This window comes from Pelodiscus sinensis, chromosome 1 (assembly GCF_052426305.1).
Source record: "Pelodiscus sinensis isolate ZL-2025 chromosome 1, ASM5242630v1, whole genome shotgun sequence".
In the NCBI taxonomy this organism is placed as follows: Eukaryota; Metazoa; Chordata; order Testudines; family Trionychidae; genus Pelodiscus; species Pelodiscus sinensis.
The window spans coordinates 143,506,754-143,527,851 of record NC_143052.1 but is presented as its reverse complement, the minus strand read 5'-3'; the positions used below and the strand labels follow the sequence as shown (position 1 = coordinate 143,527,851).

The window sequence follows — 21,098 nt, the reverse complement described above, 5'->3', positions numbered from 1 at the left end:
CAGTGAGAGTCCCAGAGACACTGCTGGTGCAGCGAGTGTGGAGGGAGGGGCTGCTGGGAGAGGAGCCACGCGGCTGAGAAGGAACAGAGACAGTGATGTGCGTGGGCTGTCCGGGCCCTTTATAAAACCAAACATCATAGAGAGGAAGCGCCCACGGGTGATGCCATGACAGGATACTGGAGGGTAAAAGACACGGCAGGTTTGGGGCAGGAACCTGGAAACGGGAAGAGGCTTCAGTTGAATCACCCCAGGCCTGATGCCTCTCCTGTTGCTGGAATCTCTTTTCCTAGCTGCTGAGCCTTGGAGGCACCTGGAGGACAGTGAAACCGTACAGTGAATATGACCCCGCCCCCAGTCATTGGTTCCCCAGTGAATTATGGGTTGCGGTCAATCCCACTGCTGTCTAGGGCAGAAAGGTGGCAGTGGCACGTGGACGAAAGGGGCTGGGCACTGGACATTATTACTGGGGACAGAGAGACAGACAGAGGTAGGGGAAAGTTGCTTCAGATCCTATCAAGTGTCTCCTCATCTCTCTGCCTCCACAGAGTCCATTCAGTGCCCTATTCCCCTTTTAGCCTTCCTCCCTGGGGATCTCCCTCTGTCCTGTCTCCTCCACTCATCCCTCCGTGAAGCTGAAGAATTTCTGGCTCCAGCGTAGCACCTCCTCCTCGCCTTTCTCGTCGCTCAGCACTTGGTAGGTCTCATTCCTGTGGCAACCATGGCGAAGCACCTGAGCAGAGAATGATAACCTTATCCCCAGAGTCTGGCGTGGGTCCCTCTCCCCACACCCCACCCGGACATCTAGGGGCCCAAAGGGACTTCAGGGAGTAAGAAGCAGCTGTCTCCTGTTAACATGAGTCCTGAAAATGTGAGTGCCTGTCCCTTGATCAGAGGAGGGCCTGGAAGTGAGGGTGGAGAGTGTAGACCCTGCATGGGGAGCAGCAGCCAATGGTGCCAGAGGGGAAAGCCTTCCTGGAAAAACGATTAGAGAAGAGAGCAGAACATGGAGTGATTTGAGCTGGCCTGCACTAGCTTGGTGACCTATGGTTGGCTGGTTAGTTATTTAGCTTCCATTTTGTTCTCCATAATCTCACATTTCATTACAAACAACAGTGTGAAGGGTAAGGGCCTGTGACATACAGGGGGTCAGGTGAGGTGACCTAACGGTCCCTTCTGGCCCCAAATTCTATGAATCTATTAAATGAGTGTCTAGCCCTGATGGCTGTGAAGAAACCTCCAGAGCAGGCATTTGTGACACTGGCGTAAGTCTTCAGGCAGCCTGGAATAAGGGCTCCGAGAGACCCGGCCGTACCGGCCACATTTACTTCAGTGGGGCTAGCTTACCTGTCCAGTTATGCTGATTTAAAATGTCAGCCCTGTGATCTGAGAGACAAGGTGGGGGAAGTAATTTCTATCCCCTTGTGTCTCTACTCTCCTGGGACTGACACTGCTATCTGCTTTACATCTAATTAGAGCTGTGGATAAGGAGGAGGGATCAATCTATGGAAATCTGCTTAATCTACAGTGAGTGACCTTTCAGTCTGTGCCCCTGGCGCCCAGTGCCTGGATGTGGCACAGCTTTTTGGTGCCCAGTCTGAGAAGCCAAAGGTCTTAGAGAAGGGGAGAAGCCTGGGGGGTCAGGTTGACTCTGGTGGGGAGTCTGGAGCCAACCTTGTCTGTAGTGGTTGGTACTCCTTCCTGTCCTGCAGCCTCCCCACAGGTTCCATTGCAACCATCACACTCAGGTTTGTCTTCAAAAGGCTGGGAAAATTTCCTGCTGGATGCTGACATTTTAATGTTCTCACATGAGCTGGGGGCCGGGGCACATGGTGTGTGCCTGGCTCTATGTATAACCAAATCCCACTGAGGAGTCGTCGAACCTGTGAGCCCAGCAGAGGATGCTGGGTCATGTTCTGCATACCCACATGGTCTACAGTAAGTGGCATTTCCTTTTGGAAACCCAAGGGCGTGGAGCTTGATTTTGGGGTGGAGCTCAGAAGAGTCCCGCCACTTCCTCCTCCCCATTCCACTCAAGGAGGGGAAAGTCCCGGGGCAGGGAAGGAGCCGGATGGAGCCAAGGAGGAAGGTGGAGCTGGGCAGACTCCTGGCGAGTGGGGCTGGTCCTCACCTGCTGGCTGTTGAGGCTGCGCTGCAGGCACTGGTGGCTCTTGAAAGCACAGTAATTAGGGTGCTGAACTCTGTCTGAGTCACAGATCTGCAGAGAGAGGGGGAAATGTTAGAGAGAAAACACAGGTGAGGAGGGATGAAGGGACAACAGAGGTTCAGCACCTACTTTGCTTGGAAAGTCTCCTTCTTGGAAGAAAGCATATTCCACCTGCAGCCAAAGGGTCACGCGGGGGTCATCACAGCCGTGCATGGCCAGGCGGCCACACCAGTAATCTGCACGCAGCCCTCCATACGCTTCCATCCCATAATATCCCACCGCCTCCAGGGACCCGACCTGCAAATGGAGGGGATGGTCAGAGATGGGCGAGCTTCCCCTCCAGCTGGGTTTACTCCAAGACCTTGCCGCAGTGCCTTGGGTACCTTATTGCCCACAGCCTGATACTGGGCAGAGATCTCAGGGTTGATGTAGGTGGCGAAAGTGCCAGCATCACAGTGAACACGTCTCAGATTCGACACCCCTTGGCACTGCTCCCGCTTCAGTGAGCAGAAGGCGCAGTCAGGACACAGATCCACGTGGCGCCTCCCGGTACTGTCACACACCTAGAGAAGGCGACAATGGCAAGGCGAAGGGCCTCTGGTGGCTGAACAGGGCAGCTGGGGAGAGCACAGGAAGACCCAGAGCTGGACTCAAAGGCCTCCTATGCTCTGGGACCAGACACTGTACATCCCACCCAATTTATAATCTAGCCACTCGGGACTCAGCCTCTTCCAGCAGAAGGGACTGGAGAGCAGAGCCAGAGCATGGACTTTTGGGGGAGTTTCCAGATGCTACCGGCAGGAAGAGTAGGGAAGGTTGTCATGGAGGCCAAACAGTTGATCCTTACTGAATCGCCAAATCCAAGGGCTCTTGCCTCCATTCGCTTCCAAGCCTGGGTAATGGCTGAAGATAGGCAGATGCCCTCCAGCATTGCATAGCAGAGAATCACTAGGGCCTCATCCCTCTCCAGCGCAAGGAGGCTAATGCAGAGAAAGAAACAGCCAAAGGAACAAGTCAGTTTTGGGGATCTGTCGTTTCCTGCTGGTTCTTTACCGGAGGAGTGGAGAGTGCCACACTGGGTCATAGTCCAGATCCCAGAAGGTCTCTCTTCACAAGTGTAAGAGCAAGAAATTGTAAAACATACATATAGAGCATTAGACCCTTCAGCCAAATTGCACCTGTGTGATTGTCCGAGTGGCAGGCACATGTGCAGGGTTTGTATGTGCATGTATAATGTATATGGGGGCTTGCTTTGTGTGCACTTATCAATATGTGAAGGGAAATTTGTACAAAGAATAGCATTACAGAGCTTTATCAGGTGGCATTACTCCAGTTGTTCTTGCTAATTTTGTTTATTTGAAAACCCAGGAACTAGATCTTGGAGAACTGCTTATTGTTAGCTGTGGTGCAATTCCATTTAGATTCTGAGGCTATCACTTTAAAAGTCTCTTCTCCCCAGCCTGAATCAATAAATAGCAAATAGAAAAGGAGGGAATATGAGCAATAAATGAGCAATTATGAAATAAAATATGAATGAATAAGGGAAGCTAAAGATATGAGCAAAAAATCTGTGGTCAGTAGGATTAAAGACAGTGAGGAACGTATATCACGAACAAAAGAAATCCAATGGTATAGACCTATTACCAGAAAGGATTGGTTTAAAAGGTTGATAATGATGCAGAAAAAGCAGAAATATTCAATAAATATGTCTGTTCTATATTTGGAAATAAGCTGGAAGACATTCATAGCTTGCAGCAATAACAAAATACCTTCTATTCTAACAATACGTAGGAAGTAAGCAACAGCTAAAGTACATCACTCGAATGCAGGATGGGATAAATTTCACCCTAGAGTTTTAAAAGAATTAGCTGAGGTGTTCTTTCAGACACTGATAATGGCATTCCACAAATCTTAGAACATAGCATCCTGTCTGCTGACAGTGGCCAATGCCAGATGCCCCAGGGGGAGGGAACACAACAGGGAATCATCATGTGACCCCTCTCCTGTCATCCATTTCCAGACAGAGGCTAGGGACACCAATCCTATCCTTCATGGCTAATAGCCATTGATGGACCTAACCTCCATGAATTTATCTAGTTCTTTTTTGAACCCTGTTAAAGTCTTGGTCTTCATAACATCCTCAGGCAAGGAGTTCCACAGGTTGATTGTGGAATAACAGGGAAGCGTCAAGGGGATAGGAAAAATGTGAAGGGTCAATTTAATAAAGGGTAAATGAGATTACTTAAATTCCCTCCAAGCTGTGCGGCCATGCAGCAGGCTATCAAAGGCCAGGCAGGCACGTAGCCACAGGGGCCTGGAGAGGAGAGAGGTAGAGGACCTGAAGGGCTGCACCATGGAGAGGTGCCACTCTCCCACCCCTGTTCTCCTGCAGTGGGGAGAAGCACCTCTTCCCGAGCCCTGGACTGCTGTGGCAAGAGCGAGCTGGGAGGAGTCCTTTTTCTTTGCCACAGCCCTGGGGCAACCTGCACCCCAAGTTCTTGATCCACAGCACCACCCCAGAGCCCTCACCCCCAGTTGCAGCCCTCATTCCTCTGCACCCCAATCTTCTGACCCAGCCCTGAGCCCTCTCCCACACACCAAACTGCTCTGCCCATCCCATGACACAGCATCACCTCCATATTGATGCACAGAACAAAATTCATTCCACATTCGGATGGAGCTTGACCTCCAGTCTGGGCAAAATCACGGAAATACTGATGTGAGATGCAATCAATAAAGCATTAAGAGGTGGCAGCATCGTTAATACGAGTCAACATGGTTTTATGGAAAATCTTGACAAACAAGTTATATCCTTTTTATGAGTTTGGTTAAAAGGTGGCTATGTTAACATACTATATTTAGACTTCAGCAAGGTATTTGATTTAGCTCAGTATGACATTCTGATTAAAAAATTAGCACTATAATAAAACAATGCATCCCATATTATTAAATACATTAAAATGGCTAATAGCTCTAAAAGAGTAATTATACATGGGAACTCATTATGGTATGGGGGTGATTCTAGTGGGGTCCCACTGGGATATAATCTCAGCCCAATGCTTTTCAATATCTTTAGCAATGAACTGGAAGAAAACATTAAGTCATTTCTGGCCAAGATTGCAGATGGCACACAAATGAGAGAAGTGCTCAATAATAAATAAATACATAATAATAATATAATAATGAATCCTTTGTTCGGAGTGACGACTACCAGATGACTGGAGGTCTGGAGGACCTGCCTTATAGTGACTGACTAAAGCAGCTCAATTAGTTTAATCTGTCAAAGATCAGGTTAAATTGTGACTAGATGAGAGCCTGGACACTTCTGTGTGGGGAGATTTCTGCTAGTCTACCAAGACATAGCGAGATCTAGTGATTGCAAGTTGACAATAGACAAATTCAGATAACAAATAAGGGGCAGATTTTTAACACTGCGAGTAATTCATCATTGGAACAACTTGCCAAGGGACATGTTAGATTTGCTATCACAGGAGATCTTTAAATAAAGTTTTAGGTGTTTTTCTAAAATAAATGTGCTAGCTTAAGCTGACATTATGGACTTGACTCTGTGAGCTTCTGTGGCCTGTGCTCTGCAGCAAGTTGGAATAGATGATCATAATGATCCCTTCTGGAATTAAAAATCTCTGACTCTCTCTGCCAGAATCTCCCAGATAAGATAAGAGTATCTTTTAGGTGGAGCTGCTGACTGCAGGATATATCCAGATAAGGAAACAAACTGTTAAAATGATGCTAAAAAATTACAAAAAAAATTGTGTCTCTCTGTAGGTTCTATGTGTGCCTAAACAGGACAGTCTCCCATACTGAGATTAACCCATTGGACCAAGTGCACCCTGAAGGATTACCTAGGAGGCCTGGGGCCAGAAGCAGGGATCAGGGCCTCTTGCAATCACTGCATCCAGCAGAGATGAAGCCTGCTCCGCTTGGCCACCATCTCCCAGCCAGGTCATTCTACTTCCCAGCAGTGGTGAGGCCACATCTGGAGTACTGCATCCAGTTCTGGGCCCCCCACTATAGAAAGGATGTGGACGCATTGGAGAGAGTCCAGTGGAGGGCAACCAAAATGATTAGGGGGCTGGAGCACATGACCTATGAGTAGAGGCTGAGGGATTTGGGCTTGTTTAGTCTGCAGAAGACAAGAGTGAGGGGGGATTTGATAGCAGCCTTCAACTACCTGAAGGGAGGTTCCAAAGAGGATGGAGAGAGGCTGTTCTCAGTAGTGACAAATGGCAGAACAAGGAGCAATGGTCTCAAGTTACAGTGGGGGTTGGATATTGGGAAAAGCTAATTCCCTAAAAAGGTGGTGAAGCACTGCAATGTGTTCCCTAGGGAAGTGGTGGAATCTCCATCCCTAGAGATTTTTAAGTCCCTGCTTGACAAAGCCCTGGCTGGGATGATTTAGTTGGGATTGGTCCTGCTTTTAGGAAGGGGCTGGACTCGATGACTCCTGAGGTCTCTTCCAGCCCTAGGATTCTATGCATGTACACATACATGAAAGTGTGGGAAGGTATGGCCAGTATCAGTGTGCACTGAACAAGGAAGTTTCACGCATTTTTAGTATGCACATAACTGTGACCGTGTATGTTTGAAAGGAGCTCACTAGACATGTGTCTGAGAGGGTGTGTGAGGAACATACTGCGCATGTGCATGGGGATATTTACGTGAGCATAAGAAGACCTCAATCATGCATATACAAGGGTATAGGTGTGAGAAGCTCCTAGACATGTCCACAAAGTTGTGTTTGGAGAACTCACAATACAGCTACAGAAAGGTGGGGGTGTGAGAGGCTCATAGTATGTATGCATGTGTGTGAGTGTTATCAGACCATAGTGGACTGCCCTATATCTAAATAAATCCTACTGAATAACAGGAGACAATAATATGCTGCAGACCCTCTGCAGATTTTCAGGAAAGCCATCTGGAGACAAAAATAGAAAGAAAAATATGAGTGTGCCCTGAAAACTTCAAAAACCTAATTAATGTGTATCCAACAAACACACACTTTGTCCAAACAGCAAATGACATTAACACTGCCACAGAAGACTATGACGGAGTCTTTACCAGGGCAGCACAGCAATCCCTAAACATACAACCACACAATCTTAATCACACAAAACAGAGAGAAAATCATTACTTAGACTCTGCCATACACTCAGGAATAAAGTGAGGAACTGTTCAGCTTAAAACAGAGACGTACATGTCACTGATGTAGGCACAGCTCACAGATGTGTAACAAATTAGTGCTCTAGCAAAAAACTGTAGCACCTGAAGGAAAAATTATCATGGGTTGAAGTTATGATGTACACCCAGTGCTTCTAGCAAATCTGGAAAGAATTTAAGATAACCAATGGGGAACGGGGAGGGCCTATCCAAGATGGTAGAATCTGAACAGAACACTTCTAGGACCTATACAAAGGTATCAAACACCTAAAGACACATTAAAACAATCTGCTCATAACAAGAAAATGAAATGTTTGGAAACTCAAACCAAGGAAATCATGTGGTCTCAACAATAGATGCTGAAACACAACACGGAACCCATCCAGAAACGCAACTTAAACTAACCATCCAGTCTGCACACCTCTCTGGGATATGGTCGGTGGACAAATTACCTGACTACAAAAGCCAAGAGATCCTACATTCTAAACAACTATAAAAGCTCTGTTTGAGCAGTAACGGGTGGCCAATTATCATGTAGTAGTATCTTCAGCAACAGAATAATCTAGGAGTGGGCAAATACTGGCCTGCAGGCCAGATCTGGTTTGCCAAGGGTCGCTGCTATATTCACCTACAACTCTGCAGGTATGGGCACTTGCACCTTCCATTGGCCGTGGATTGCCATTCCTGGTCAATGGGAGCTGCGGGAAGCAGTGTCCCAGTCTGCACCACGTCCTACAGCTCCCATTGGCCAGGAACAGTGATACACAGCCAACAGAAGTTGTAAGCACCTGTATCTGTGGAGGCTCAGATCAATACAGCAGCATACCAGGACTAACTCTGGCAACCACCACCGTCTCATCACCTGCCCCTGGAATAATGCATTACCAGACCAGTTACAACATAGTCTAGGCACGTCAAATAGTATATCCTTGAGAAATGAGCTACAGCCCATATTTTTAGCCTACAGGTGCTACCATGGTTACAGGGGACCCCTTTTCAGTCCCTCTTGGGTCCACCTCTCAGGTGAGAGTTTTCATCCCTGCCTGTGTGGAACTGCCATTTTACCTCTTTTAGACTAGATGTCTGGGGGTGTGTCTAGACTACATGCCTCCTTCGACGGAGGCATGTAGATTAACCAGATCGGAAGAGGGAAATGAAGCCGCGATTAAAATAATCGCGGCTTCATTTAAATTTAAATGGCTGCCCCGATCTGCCGATCAGCTGTTTGTCGGCAGATCGGGGGAGTCTGGACGCGATGCCCCGACAAAGAAGCCTTTCTTCATCGACACAGGTAAGCCTGGTTTCACGAGGCTTACCTGTGTCGATGAAGAAAGGCTTCTTTGTCGGGGCATCGCGTCCAGACTCCCCCGATCTGCCGACAAACAGCTGATCGGCAGATCGGGGCAGCCATTTAAATTTAAATGAAGCCGCGATTATTTTAATCGCGGCTTCATTTCCCTCTTCCGATCTGGCTAATCTACATGCCTCCGTCGAAGGAGGCATGTAGTCTAGACACACCCTGGCAGTGGCTGTAGCCACCTGTGATATCTTGACAGGCCCGGGTGATTTTGGTACTTGAAAGACACATCTCCCTGGGGCCTGTGCCCTGCAGCAGATCGAAGTGACTCAAACCAGGTTCTTCAAAACAAATGCATTATGTATTCACCCAAAGGTACATTGCAACAGAAAAGAGAGTTCAACTAACCAAAGGCATGCACACCTGGGGCTCACCTAAGGTTTATGCTTTCCCTCAACCTCAGTCAAGCCCCGCTGCCTAAGAGCTATCCCGCAGGGCCTGCATCTCACTCTGGATATCCTACTCAGACAATCCCCTGCTGACCAAAGTTCTCTTTTCCTTTGTAGAGAGTTTTCACCTGTCCAGTACCCTTTTGATCTTAGGCCCTCAGCCTTGTCAAATCAGCTGTAATTTTGACTAGTGGCTGGAAATAGCATCTTCCCAATTAATGGCCCAGAAGCGGCTTTGCTCTGTCCATTGTTTTGTTTCCTGTTTGTTCTTCTTAACAGGTCCCTTGGATTTAACTCTCTGTAGTCAGACAGCAGAACATCATGCAGGTGAACCGCAGTGGTCTGGAGATCTCCCATAATCTCCACAGATGTGATTATCAAGTATAAAAGACAAGAAACAGAGGGAAAGATGTGGGCTGGTCATAGGCTTAAAAGCCTTTTGATTCAACCTGACATCTAGGACTGAACAGTAAATTGGTACTGGAGAGACTACATGATATTAAAGTGATGCCCCCGTCCATCCAAGGCAGGATAAAAGTTGAACAATATGCAAACAAAAGATTCCAACCAAGAAAGGGAAGTCAAACAGATGGAATTTCTACTCAGCTCTTTTAAAAACTAATACTAATGTTGCTCTGGAAAAATCTCCAAACCAGGGACTTCCAATAAGTAACTCCAAGTAGAATACACAATGCTGAGTTATGCCACGGTGCTGTAGCCATGTTGAGCTAGCCCTGAGAACTGAGCACCAATGGATGGAACTCACAGACAGGGGCGTCCCTAGACTAGCTGCCAGCAACTGGCGCCCTAGGCAAACCATGCAATTGGTGCCCCCACCTCCAAACCCCTCAATGATATTGCACCACCATTTGGCGCCCCATTTAACTTGGCACCGTAGGCGACCGCCTAGTTTGCCTATATGGACGGGCCGCCCCTGCTCACAGAAGCCAGCCTACTGAGCCGGGAGCTGCCTAAGCTGGCCTGCAGGAAATGTCACGGTGAATGGCACCTAGCTATAAGCCAGAAGGAGCCTTCTAGCACCCTCACAATTCAGAGCTGTGAGTCCTTCCCCTGAATTAGGCACCTATGCTACGTCTGGTCAACTCTTTCTCATGAGAAAGAAGAGAGTGGGACCATTCTAGCCAATAATGCAGTGATCAGGGCTCTCCCCCAGAAGCCCTGTTTTACAACGCTATACTGTAACTTTACTTGTGCAAGAACACGTGTGCAGTGTAGACAGCAGACTAGTTTTTGTGCAAGAACAGCTGTTCTTGCGCAAGAACAGCTGTTCTTGTGCAAGAAGCTCCCAGTGTAGACATAGCCATTATGTGTTTATGAATTAACAAATCCCACAAATTGCTGTATGCCTTGCACATTTGTGGAGAAGGACTGCCCAGAATGGCTTGGGTCTTCTCAGAGCTGTGCTGTTAGAAGGTGTCTGCTGACAGGCATGATATCATCCTTTTCTCACTTAGTTTGAGATTCACTGACATGTACTATAAAGCAGTACACGAGCATGATCAGCATTAATTTCTTCGAGGGAGTCTTTACAACCACACACTAAGGCGTCATCTGCAATTACATCAACCCCCTCAAATCCCTCTAGCACTTCATGCTGACATCTCTGGTACACTTCTGGCCTTCACAGCCATCTGGATCTGCCCAGAAGGGATCAGAAAGCCATCAAATGGGCGCTTTCTTCACCAGGTGTTGCCAGCCAGAAGTCATCTTTGGCACAGAAAAGATCTTTGTTTTTTGTGGGATCCCTTGAATTGCTGGTAAAAGATAACAGGAGCATTGTGGAATTTTCTTGAGGAGTAAACTGTCAAGTGCAGAGTTTGCTCATTATGTATAGAGGTACCACGTCTGTCAGTCACATAACTCTCTTTCAGACTCCTGCTCCATGAGTCTGTCAGGCTCTTCTTAAAGTATCTTCAGTGGAATTGCTGCCCTGTGCCATGTTCACTGTTGCAGTTTCACCCAGATTTGATTTCCAAGTGCCATTCTCCAGGAAGACATCCAAGGCCTGTAAAAACACCTAAATGGCAGGGACTCTTTAATCCATTGCTTCCTTTGTCACTGGCAAAAGCCCACTGGTTCTGCCGCAGGGCCTGTGGCATTTCAATTACAGCAGAACCCTCCTATTGGAACTATTTGGCATCCGAGCTGGATCTGATCATCACAAATTGGAATACAGAAATCGGAAGGATGGGAAAGTGAGACTGCAGTGCCATCTAGTGGCCACTGGAGAGATCACCTGCTTCTGGATCAGCCTGAGCTGATCGGTTTGGTCACTACAGCGAGCCAGATAATTGTGGCGGGGAGGGCTCTACTGTATTTCAAATACGGATCATCCCAGGGAATAAAGTGATGTGCCATTAAAGGAATTTAGCTTGGAGGTGTTTGTTTTCCAGTAGTGTGAGTGATTTATTGTGTGCAGTTTTACAGTAAGTAATCTTTGGGAATGTCATGCCTGATATGAGGTTACCAGTTTTGATTGGATGTATTCCCGTAGAGTTCATCACATGACATGATCTTCATTTCAAGTTTAATTTTTAATCCCTGGAGACTCCAAGCTAGGGAGGTAATAAAATAGACAATTAATCGATTAACCAATAAGCAAAAGCTTGTAAGTTAATGCTATGGACTGCATGCATTCTGCCCCCTCCACTTGCCAGTACATTTTTTAGCAGGCTGGCCAGCAGCCCAGCTCAGTCCTGTCTTGCACTGGGTCCTGGACCTACCTCCGCAACAGCTCTGCATTTTAAGTGTATTAGAAGCCAGGCAGGCAGCTCAGTTCTGGCTCATGCTGGGTCTGCAAGCTCAGACCTCTCCCGTACCCCGGACAGGGGCTGCCACGGGACTATAGAATAGTTGACTAACCAATAAGAATTCATGAGGTTAATTGACTATTCAGTTAACCGATCTTTAACATCCCTACTCCAGGCCAGTCCTGGAGGGCTGCCAATCTTATGCCTGAAGTTTTAGTTTTGCAAATCATTTTTCCTTCCTACTTCATGGCTTCAGTGGAGTGACTGACAGTGAAGACAGAGCTGTACTTTGGATTACTTTTGGTCACTCCTGAATTCATCCTTCTGATGGTTGGGCCTGGCTTCCTTCCCCTCTCTTTGCGGAAACCAGCCATTGAACCCCTCTGGGGCTGGGTCTCTTGGCTGCAGCCCCGTTTACCATTTGTGTCCATACAACAGGTCCAGCTGCATTTGGCACCTCTCAGTCCCTTTTCCCCAGGCAGCTGTGACAACAGGTGATTAAAGTAGCATTTAAGTGCCAAATGGAACCCAGCATTTAGGAGAATGGCCTAACAGCAGAGAACCCTAGGATGCATAAGCACTGCTCAGAGAGCTCCAGCTTACTGCTCTCTCTAGACTGGGAAAGCCAGCCTACTTGCTGCAGTGCCTGGGTCTCTCTATTAGTCTGGATGCCAACCTCAGTCTGCTGCCAACTCATTCAAGTCTCTTCCTTCCTGATGCCTAGGGCTGGCCCCACCACATAGGCAAACTAGGCAGTTGCCCGGGGTACAAGGCTATAAGCAGTGCCCAATTAGATGGAAGGGAATTTTTTTCTCTATATACAAATATATTGGCAGGTTATCTCCTATAAACGAAAGACTCAAATGCTGTGCTTGTAAAGCAGGGCCCCAGGGCCAAGTCAGAAACTGAGCTATGTTATCTATGTCAAGGCAGAGCACGGCTGGGCTTGCAAATGCCGTTCAGATGTGTCATGGCGGAGCTTCCAAAGAGCGCTGCCTGTGCTTGCTGCCTGGGGGCGGCTCTGGCACTTCAGTCACGCTCAGCAGCTCAGTGTTAAGTCAGTGCTGCTCCCCGTTTAGTGACGGCCAGTCAGCGACTCACAACAGCTGTTCTGTTGTGTTCTGAACTGCGACCCCGAAGGCACTGTGCCCACAAAGAATTTGTCTTGTGCTGATCTTGAAAAATTTGACAAAGTTTGCAGCGGACACAACCATTGTGGGAGTGATACATACTGGAAAGACAAGGCCACTGGTACAGAGTCGTCTGGATCACTTAGTAAGCTGAGTGCAAGCAAACAATGTATACTTTCATGTGGCCAAATGAAAATGTATGCACCCAGCAAGAAAGAACGTAGGCCCGACCTATGAGAAGCAGTGGCTGAAAAAGATTGGTGATGGTGGTAAATCAGCTGAATGTGAGCTGCAGTGTAACGCTTTGGCCAAAAGAGCTATTGCAGTCCTGGGATGCATGAACAAGTGAGTTGTGTGCAGGGTCAGAGAAGTTACTTTACCCCAGTTTCTGGCACTGATGCAACTGATGCTGGAATGCTGTGTCCAGGAATGGTGCTCATCATTCAAGAAGGATGTTGACAAATTTGAGTGAGTTCAGAGAAGAGCCACAAGAATAATTAACGAATGAAAAACCCTGCCTTATAGACTCAACAAACTCTATGTGTTTATATTAAAGAATAAAGGGTTATTTTATCACAATCTTTAAGTACATAAATGGGGGAAACAAATAATTAATAATGGGGTCTTTGTATGCTCTATACCTAGCAGAGACAGATATAATATGATCCAATAGTTAAAGGAAGGTAATACATTGAAGCTAAACAAATTCAGACTGGAAATAAAGTGTATATTTTTAACAGAGAACGTAACAAATCAGTGTAACAATTTACCCACACCACCATGGAGGGGCCCATGCTTGAAGCTGTAAGTTCCCTAGTGACAGGGAGCTCCGGGGTACGTCCTTGGAGCTGCAGTGGTCCCCCTGCCTGTGTCAGTTCAGATTTCTGGGAGTCCTGCTGCCTATGGTGACCGAAGCTGCAGGGGCCTTTTCCACCCGTCGTGGCTCAGAGCACTCCACAGTTCCCAGCCATTGCAGGTGGTGGGGGTGAGAGGAGACCCTGCAGGCTAAAGTTACAGAGGTCTCTGGAAGTCATGAAGTCCACTATTTTCACAACCTCTGTGAGAAAATCGTATCCTTACTCACAGGCAATTTTTAAATCCAATTTGGATACTTTTCTAAAATATGGGCTCTAGGAATGATTTAGGGGCAGTTCTCCAGACAGCTTTAGACAGGAGGCTAGACTAGATGAGCACAACAGTCCCCTTCGGCCTAGGAATCTTTAAAATATACCTCCCATATACACTATTGCCAACCCCAAGCATTTAAAAGTCACAAGTATTTAGACATTTCACTTGCACTGATTTCAATGGAGGATCTGGACCTCAGTGCCTCAGATCAGTCCCCAACAGAGAATTAAAGTAATGAAAATATTTTACTTCTGACGCCATGTGAAAAGCTGCTTTAATGAATTGCACACAAAAAGCCATTTTCACTGCAGGGAAAGAAGTCTTGTTGCTCCAGGAACAAATGCTGTATCTTCTTGAGCACCATCTATACTAGCACCTTCCCTATTTACATAGATAAAGCCATGGAGCACTCTTGTAACTCTGGTCATATAAGACGATTGATTAAAAAATGTGCACCTCTCATAAATCTACTGCAATACAGTGTCCCACAGATCAGCTTGGAAAAAACAATTCATGATATTTTCGATACAGTCCTAAAACATCTAAAATAGTCATATTTTATTACAAAAATACTAGGGGGCTGTGCCCCCTGCTCACTATGCTCGCCAACCTCCCTCTCTCTGGGAGTAGGTGTCTGCCTGGGAGGGAAGGGTGCAGGAGCAGGCTGGGGATATGGGGTCATGGTGGAAGGGATGTATGAGGGGACTTGGTGATGCAGGGACTTGGTGGAGGAAGTATGTGAGGGGACTGGTGGTGCGAGGTCTCAGCAGGGTGGTGAGTGAGGGAGCTGAGGTGCCAGAGAGTGTGTGTGAGGGGGCCGGAGGTGCAGGGTTTCGGCAGAGTGGTGAGTGAGGGGTCTGGGTGTGTGGGATCTCAGCAGGGCAGCAAGTGAAGAGGGTAGGGGTGCAGGGTCTTGGCAGGGTACTGAGTTAGTGGGCTGAGGCCATGTTGGCACTCCATCCTGCCCCTTCCCCCAGCTGGAACCCCACCCCCCTCACTCAGAGCCCTGACAAGCAGCAGAAAGGCCTCCCTGGGTGTCCCTGTGCTGCTGTTTCCCCAGCTGGGGGAAGGGGAGGGAAGAGGCAGCGTGCAGGGAGCCTTGGGGTTTTCTCCCCTTCCCCCGCAGGAAGCTGGCGCCTGCCATATGAGCTCTGCCCTGCCTCTTCAGCCCCCGAGCTGCCCCTCACTCCTCACCCCCACGCCCCAGGCCTGTCTACACAGACTCGTGAGAAGGTTGCGCAGCCAAAGGGGTGTGGTGGGACTGGCTCCGAGGGGAAATGCTAGGTCCTGCCACCTCGGCCTTGGCAGCAGGAAGCAGCAGGCGGAATTGACAGGAGCCTGCCCCTCCTCTTCCTCCCTGGGGCAGCCTTCGTCCCTCCTCTTGGGCTTTTTTTTTTTAAATTTGATTTTACTTTGCTCATGTCAAGGCCCTGAGGTCTCTGGGCCCCGCAGGCCCAGCAGCCGCTCCGCATTCCTGGCATTCCAGTGCTGTGACTCCACACACAGTAGCAGTGCCAGTCCCACGCTGCACAATGTGACTCCCGGACGCCCTGACTCTCTCTTGGGACAACCACCCCCACCCCCGCAGGCTGATGCAGGAGCCCACGGCTCCCCTCCCTGCTGAAACTTCCTGCCTCCGCCTCCCCAAACTCCTTCAAACTTTCCCTGCCGCAGCAGGAACAAGATTAGTTAGCCGGGGTGGAGCCTGCGGATGCAGAGTGACATGATGACATCACTCTGTTGTCCCACAGGAAAAAAAAATTATATATATAAAGAGAGGAGAGATGCCCATTGAACACACTCCAAGTTACACATAACTTACTCTTGTAATAAATGCACCACGGAAGTTCCAAAAGGCTAGAAAGGCTTTTTGTGAAGAAACTACTAGGTAGATACAACACACCATTAAAACCACCAATCTGATCCAATCCATTCTACTATTTGGGAATGAAATCAGGGGCCCAACTTGAATCACTGATTACAGCGACTTGAATAAAACTGTGCAGCTCATCAAACAAACCCTCCATGTGCCAGCAACTCCAGCAACCAGAGCTGCAGGGCTGAACTGATCTGCCCTTCCCATTGATGGACATAGAGATAATCACTGACCTTCTGCTGCCACCTCAGTCAAAGCAGCAAAAACTTACTAGAGGATCCAAAATTAAATCCAAGTGAAAACATGATCCACTTGTGTGTGTCAGCATCCTCCTCACTCAGCAACCTCAGCTTCCTGAGCAGAGGGGCTAACAGAGCTAGTCAAAAATGACAAGTACTAGACCCACACTTAAAATACCAGCATATGAGTCACTAGGAAAAAGATAATAAATAGGAGGAAAAAGTGAGACTGCTACAGATTCCTGTATAGAAATATCATTTGAGCCTCAATACTGTGAACTGGGCCAAACAAATGCAGACTCCCACCAAACACAGAGTAAGTGATGGTAAGGCAGCTATGGAAATGGGGAGGTGCAAGGCAGAATCTAAGCCCAGGGAGGAAGTGACAGTGCACCCTATGTGAGAGGAGCCACTGAGGAGTCCCCAAAAAGAGGAAATGCAAGAAAGGTGTTTCCACAAATCATCAGGCACCAGAACACACTTCTCAGCCAAAAGCGACAAGGAAAAACTGTGCTTGACCCAGCAGGGAGAAAAGAGAGGAATGGTGAAGATGGCAGCACAGGATGTAGCAACTTGCCACTAGATCAGGAAATAAAGGCCCACAGAAGCAAGCCCCTGACTCAGCATGGAACACCATCCTGCATGTACCTTATCTGTAGAGCCCTGCACATCTGCAGGTACCTGCTTTATATCTAGGGATCATTTATGCAGCTAGTGCAGATATGGCTACACATTTTGTATTTGGGCAGGGCTCTGATGGTAAGAACTGGGTGGGCAGCTGTGAGGAACTGCTGCATGGACCCTCCACCTGCCTGAGCAGGGAGCCTGAGCAGACCCTGGGCAGCTCCTCTGGTCGTACATCACCCCCCAGGCAGGCTAGCATGGACCCAGCCAGCAGGTGAGCTGTGGAAAGTTCCCCACTCACAGAATCATAGAACTGGAAGAGACCTCAGAAGGTCATCAAGTCCAGCCCCCTGCTCTAGGCAGGACCAATTACTTCCCTAGGTAACCCATTCCAGTGCTTCACCACCTTCCTAGTGAAATAGTTTTTCCTAATATCCAACCTGGACCTCTCCCACCACAACTTGAGACCATTGCTCCTTGTTCTACCATCTGTCACTACTGAGAACAGCCTCTCTCCATCCTCTTTGGAACCTCCCTTCAGGAAGTTGAAGGCTGCTATCAAATCCCCCCTCACTCTTCGTTTCTGCAGACTAAACAGACCCAAGTCCCTCAGCCTCTCCTCATAAGTCATATGCTCCAGCCCCCTAATCATTTTGGTTGCCCTCTGCTGGACCCTCTCCAATGCGTCCACATCCTTTTTGTAGTGGGGGGCCCAGAACTGGACACAATACTCCAGATGCGGCCTCACCAAAGCCAAATAAAGGGGAATGATGATATCTCTGGATCTGCTGGCAATGCTCCTCTTAATGCAACCTAATATGCCATTAGCCTTCTTGGCTACAAGGGCACACTGTTGACTCATATCTAACTTCTCATCCACTGTAACCCCCAGGTCCTTTTCTGCAGAACTACTACTTAACCGGTTGGTCCCCAGCTTGTAACTATGCTTGGGATTCTTCCATCCCAAGTGCAGGACTCTACACTTGTCCTTGTTGAACCTCATCAGATTTCTTGTGGCCCAATCCTCCAATTTGTCTAAGTCATTCTGTACCCTATCTCTGCCCTTAAGCGTATCTACCTCTCCCCCCGGCTTAGTGTCATCCGCAAACTTGCTGAGGGTGCAATCCATCCCTTCATCCAGATCATTAATAAAGATATTGAACAAAACTGGTCCTAGAACCGAACCTTGGGGCACTCCGCTAGAAACTGACCGCCATCCTGACATCGAGCCATTGATCACTACCCGCTGGGCCCGGCCTTCTAGCCATCTTTCTATCCATCTTACTGTCCATTTATCCAATCCACAATCCCTTAACTTGCTGGCAAGAATATTGTGGGAGACTGTATCAAAAGCCTTGCTAAAGTCAAGGTATATCACATCCACTGACTTCCCCATGTCCACCGAGCCAGTTACCTCATCATAGAAGCTAATCAGATTGGTCAGGCACGACTTGCCCTTTGTGAATCCATGCTGACTATTCCTAATCACTTTCCTCTCATCCAAGTGCCTCAGTATGGATTCCTTAAGGATCCCTTCCATGATTTTTCCAGGAACCGAGGTAAGACTGACCGGCCTATAGTTCCCTGGATCATCCTTCTTCCCTTTTTTGAAGATGGGCACTACATTTGCCTTTTTCCAGTCATCCGGGATTTCTCCCGATCTCCACAACTTTTCAAAGATAATAGCCAAAGGCTCCACAATGACATTTGCCAACTCCCTCAGTACCCTCGGATGCACTAAGTCCGGACCCATGGATTTATGTACGTTTAGCTTTTCTAAATAGTTCCTAACCTGTTCTTTACCCACCACGGGCTGTCCATCCTCATCCCATCTTGCGTCACTTGGCGCAGAAGTCCAGGAGCCGACCTTGTCCGTGAATACAGAGGCAAAGAAAGCATTGAGTACTTCAGCTTTCCCCACATCATCTGTCACTAGGTTACCTCCTTCATCCATTAGGGGCCGCACACCCTCTCTGATCACCTTCTTCTTGTTAACATGCCTGTAGAAACCTTTCTTGTTATCCTTCACATCCTTAGCCAGTCGCAATTCCATTTGCGTTTTCGCCTTCCTGATAACCTCCCGGCATTCTCGAGCTATACCTTTAAACTCCTCCCTGGTCATTTGTCCAAGTTTCCACTCTTTGTAAGCTTCCTTTTTGTGCTTAAGTTCACCAAGGATTTCCCCTGTAAGCCAGACCGGTCTCCTATCATGTTTGCCTCTCTTGCTACGCGTCGGGATGGCTTCTTTCTGTGCCTTCAATAAGGCGTCTTTAAAATACTGCCAGCTCTCCTGGACTCCTTTCCCCTTCATGTTAACATCCCAGGGGATTCTGCCCATCAGATCTCGGAGGGAGTCAAAATCTGCTTTTTTGAAGTCCAAGGTGTGTATTTTACTACTCTCTTTTCTTCCTTTGGTCAGGATCCTGAAATCAACCATCTCATGATTACTGCTTCCCAGGTTGTCACCCACCTCCACTTCCCCTATTAGTTCCTCCCTGTTTGTGAGCAGAAGGTCAAGCTGCGCACGGCCCCTGGTCCGATCCTTCAGCACTTGTGTCAAGAAGTTATCCCCAACATTCTCCAAAAACTTCCTGGATTGCCTGTGTACTGCCGTATAGGTTTTCCAGCAGATGTCAGGGTGATTAAAGTCCCCCACGAGAACCAGGGCCTGCGATCTGGAAGCTTCTCTCAGTTGTCCGAAGAAAGCCTCATCTACCTCATCCACCTGATTCGGTGGCCTGTAGCAAACACCAACCACAACATCAATGCTGTTGTTTGCTCCTTTAAACTTAACCCATAGACTCGCCTGCAGTGCATAGAAGGTGGGGGGGGGGGAGGGGGCTGAGAGCTGCTCCTAGCTGTGTCCCTGTCCCCCAGGCTCCCATCCAGGCCAAGGGTAGATGGACAGTCCACAGTTCCACATGGGCTCCCCACAGCTGCCAGTGTGGCTCTTCCCAACCAGGCTCCAGTGCCAAGGGAAGGTACCTCAGAGCCTTAGCCAGGCCCTGGTATAGAGCCCTGCAAATCTGCAGATAATGTTTGCAATCGTGACTCGATTGCAGATGCATATTTTTGTATCTGCGCCGGACTCTACTTACCTGCCAGACTGTCTCTTTTTTACATGTTGACCACAATTGTATAGCTTGTTCTGCCAGGCAGGTCTCACTGAACTGAACTGAACTGAACAATTGATCTGTGTAAGTGAGGAAGTGTGTGTCGGGGGAGCAGTTGTGTGGGGAGTTCACTGTGCATGTGCATGACAGACTGTGTGTGGGGAGCTCACCAGGCACTTGCACAATGGAGTGTATGTGTCACTGTGGAGGGGATTGTATGGAGCTCAATGTGCCTGACAGTGTGGGAAAATGTTTGTGGGGACTCTACCATGCCTATGCATCACTGGGGGAGGCATGTTTGTGGGGAGGTCATTGTGCATTGCCTTCTATGATGAGATAACAGGCTCTGTGGATATGGTAAAGTCAGTGGATGTGATATACCTTGACTTTAGCAAAGCTTTTGATATGGTCTCCCACAATATTCTTGCATGGTGTCAAGTATCAGAGGGGTAGCCGTGTTAGTCTGAATCTGCAAAAGCGGCGAGGAGTCCTGTGGCACCTTATAGACTAACCGAAGTGTCGGAGCATAAGCTTTCATGGGCAAAAACCCACTTCGTCACATGCATCTGACGAACTGGGTCTTTGCCCACGAAAGCTTATGCTCTGATACTTCGGTTAGTCTATAAGGTGCCACAGGACTCCTCGTCGCTTTCACAATATTCTTGCCAGCAAGTTAAGAGAGTATGGATGGGATAAATGGACTATAAGATGGATAGAAAGCTGGCTAAACTGTCGGGCCCACCGGGTAGTGATCAATGGCTTGATGTCTGGTCAGTGGTTGATTTCAAGCAGGGTGTCCCAAGGGTTGATTCTAGGGTCGGTTTTGTTCATAATCTTTATTAATTACGTGGATGAGGGGATGGATTGCACCCTCAGCAAGTCTGCAGATGACACTAAGCTGGGGGAGAAGTAGATACATTGGAGGGCAGGGATAGGGTCCAGAGTGACCTACACAATTGGCATATTAGGCCAAAAGAAATCTGATGAGGTTCAACAAGGACAGAATCCCAAGCACTGCTACGGTCTGGGGTCCGACTGGCTAAGTAGCAGTTCTGCAGAAAAGGACCTGGGGATTCCAGTGGGTGAGAAGCTGGATATGAGTCAGAGTGCCCTTGTAGCCAAGAAGGCT

The 21,098-nt window shown here is 48.1% G+C and overlaps 1 protein-coding gene across 5 annotated transcripts in view; it reads right to left on the bottom strand.

Annotated features, from left to right (window-relative positions):
* Window positions 1-102: 102 nt before the first annotated feature.
* The window catches only part of ACRBP (acrosin binding protein), a 43,594-nt gene continuing 22,598 nt past the window's right edge, over window positions 103-21,098 (bottom strand). For 2 of the 5 annotated variants that reach the window (XM_075904011.2, XM_089771943.1), the window contains 6 exons: window positions 3,012-3,144; window positions 2,548-2,727; window positions 2,294-2,461; window positions 2,129-2,215; window positions 625-730; window positions 103-312 (listed from right to left, as the gene is read on the bottom strand). In XM_075904011.2, coding sequence (XP_075760126.2) covers window positions 287-312; window positions 625-730; window positions 2,129-2,215; window positions 2,294-2,461; window positions 2,548-2,727; window positions 3,012-3,144 — 700 coding nt within the window. In that variant the 3' untranslated portion in view covers window positions 103-286. Of the gene's footprint in view, window positions 731-2,128; window positions 2,216-2,293; window positions 2,462-2,547; window positions 2,728-3,011; window positions 3,145-21,098 lie in introns of all 5 variants that reach the window. The other 3 variants (XM_089771938.1, XM_089771935.1, XM_089771939.1) reach the window with 3 other exon arrangements.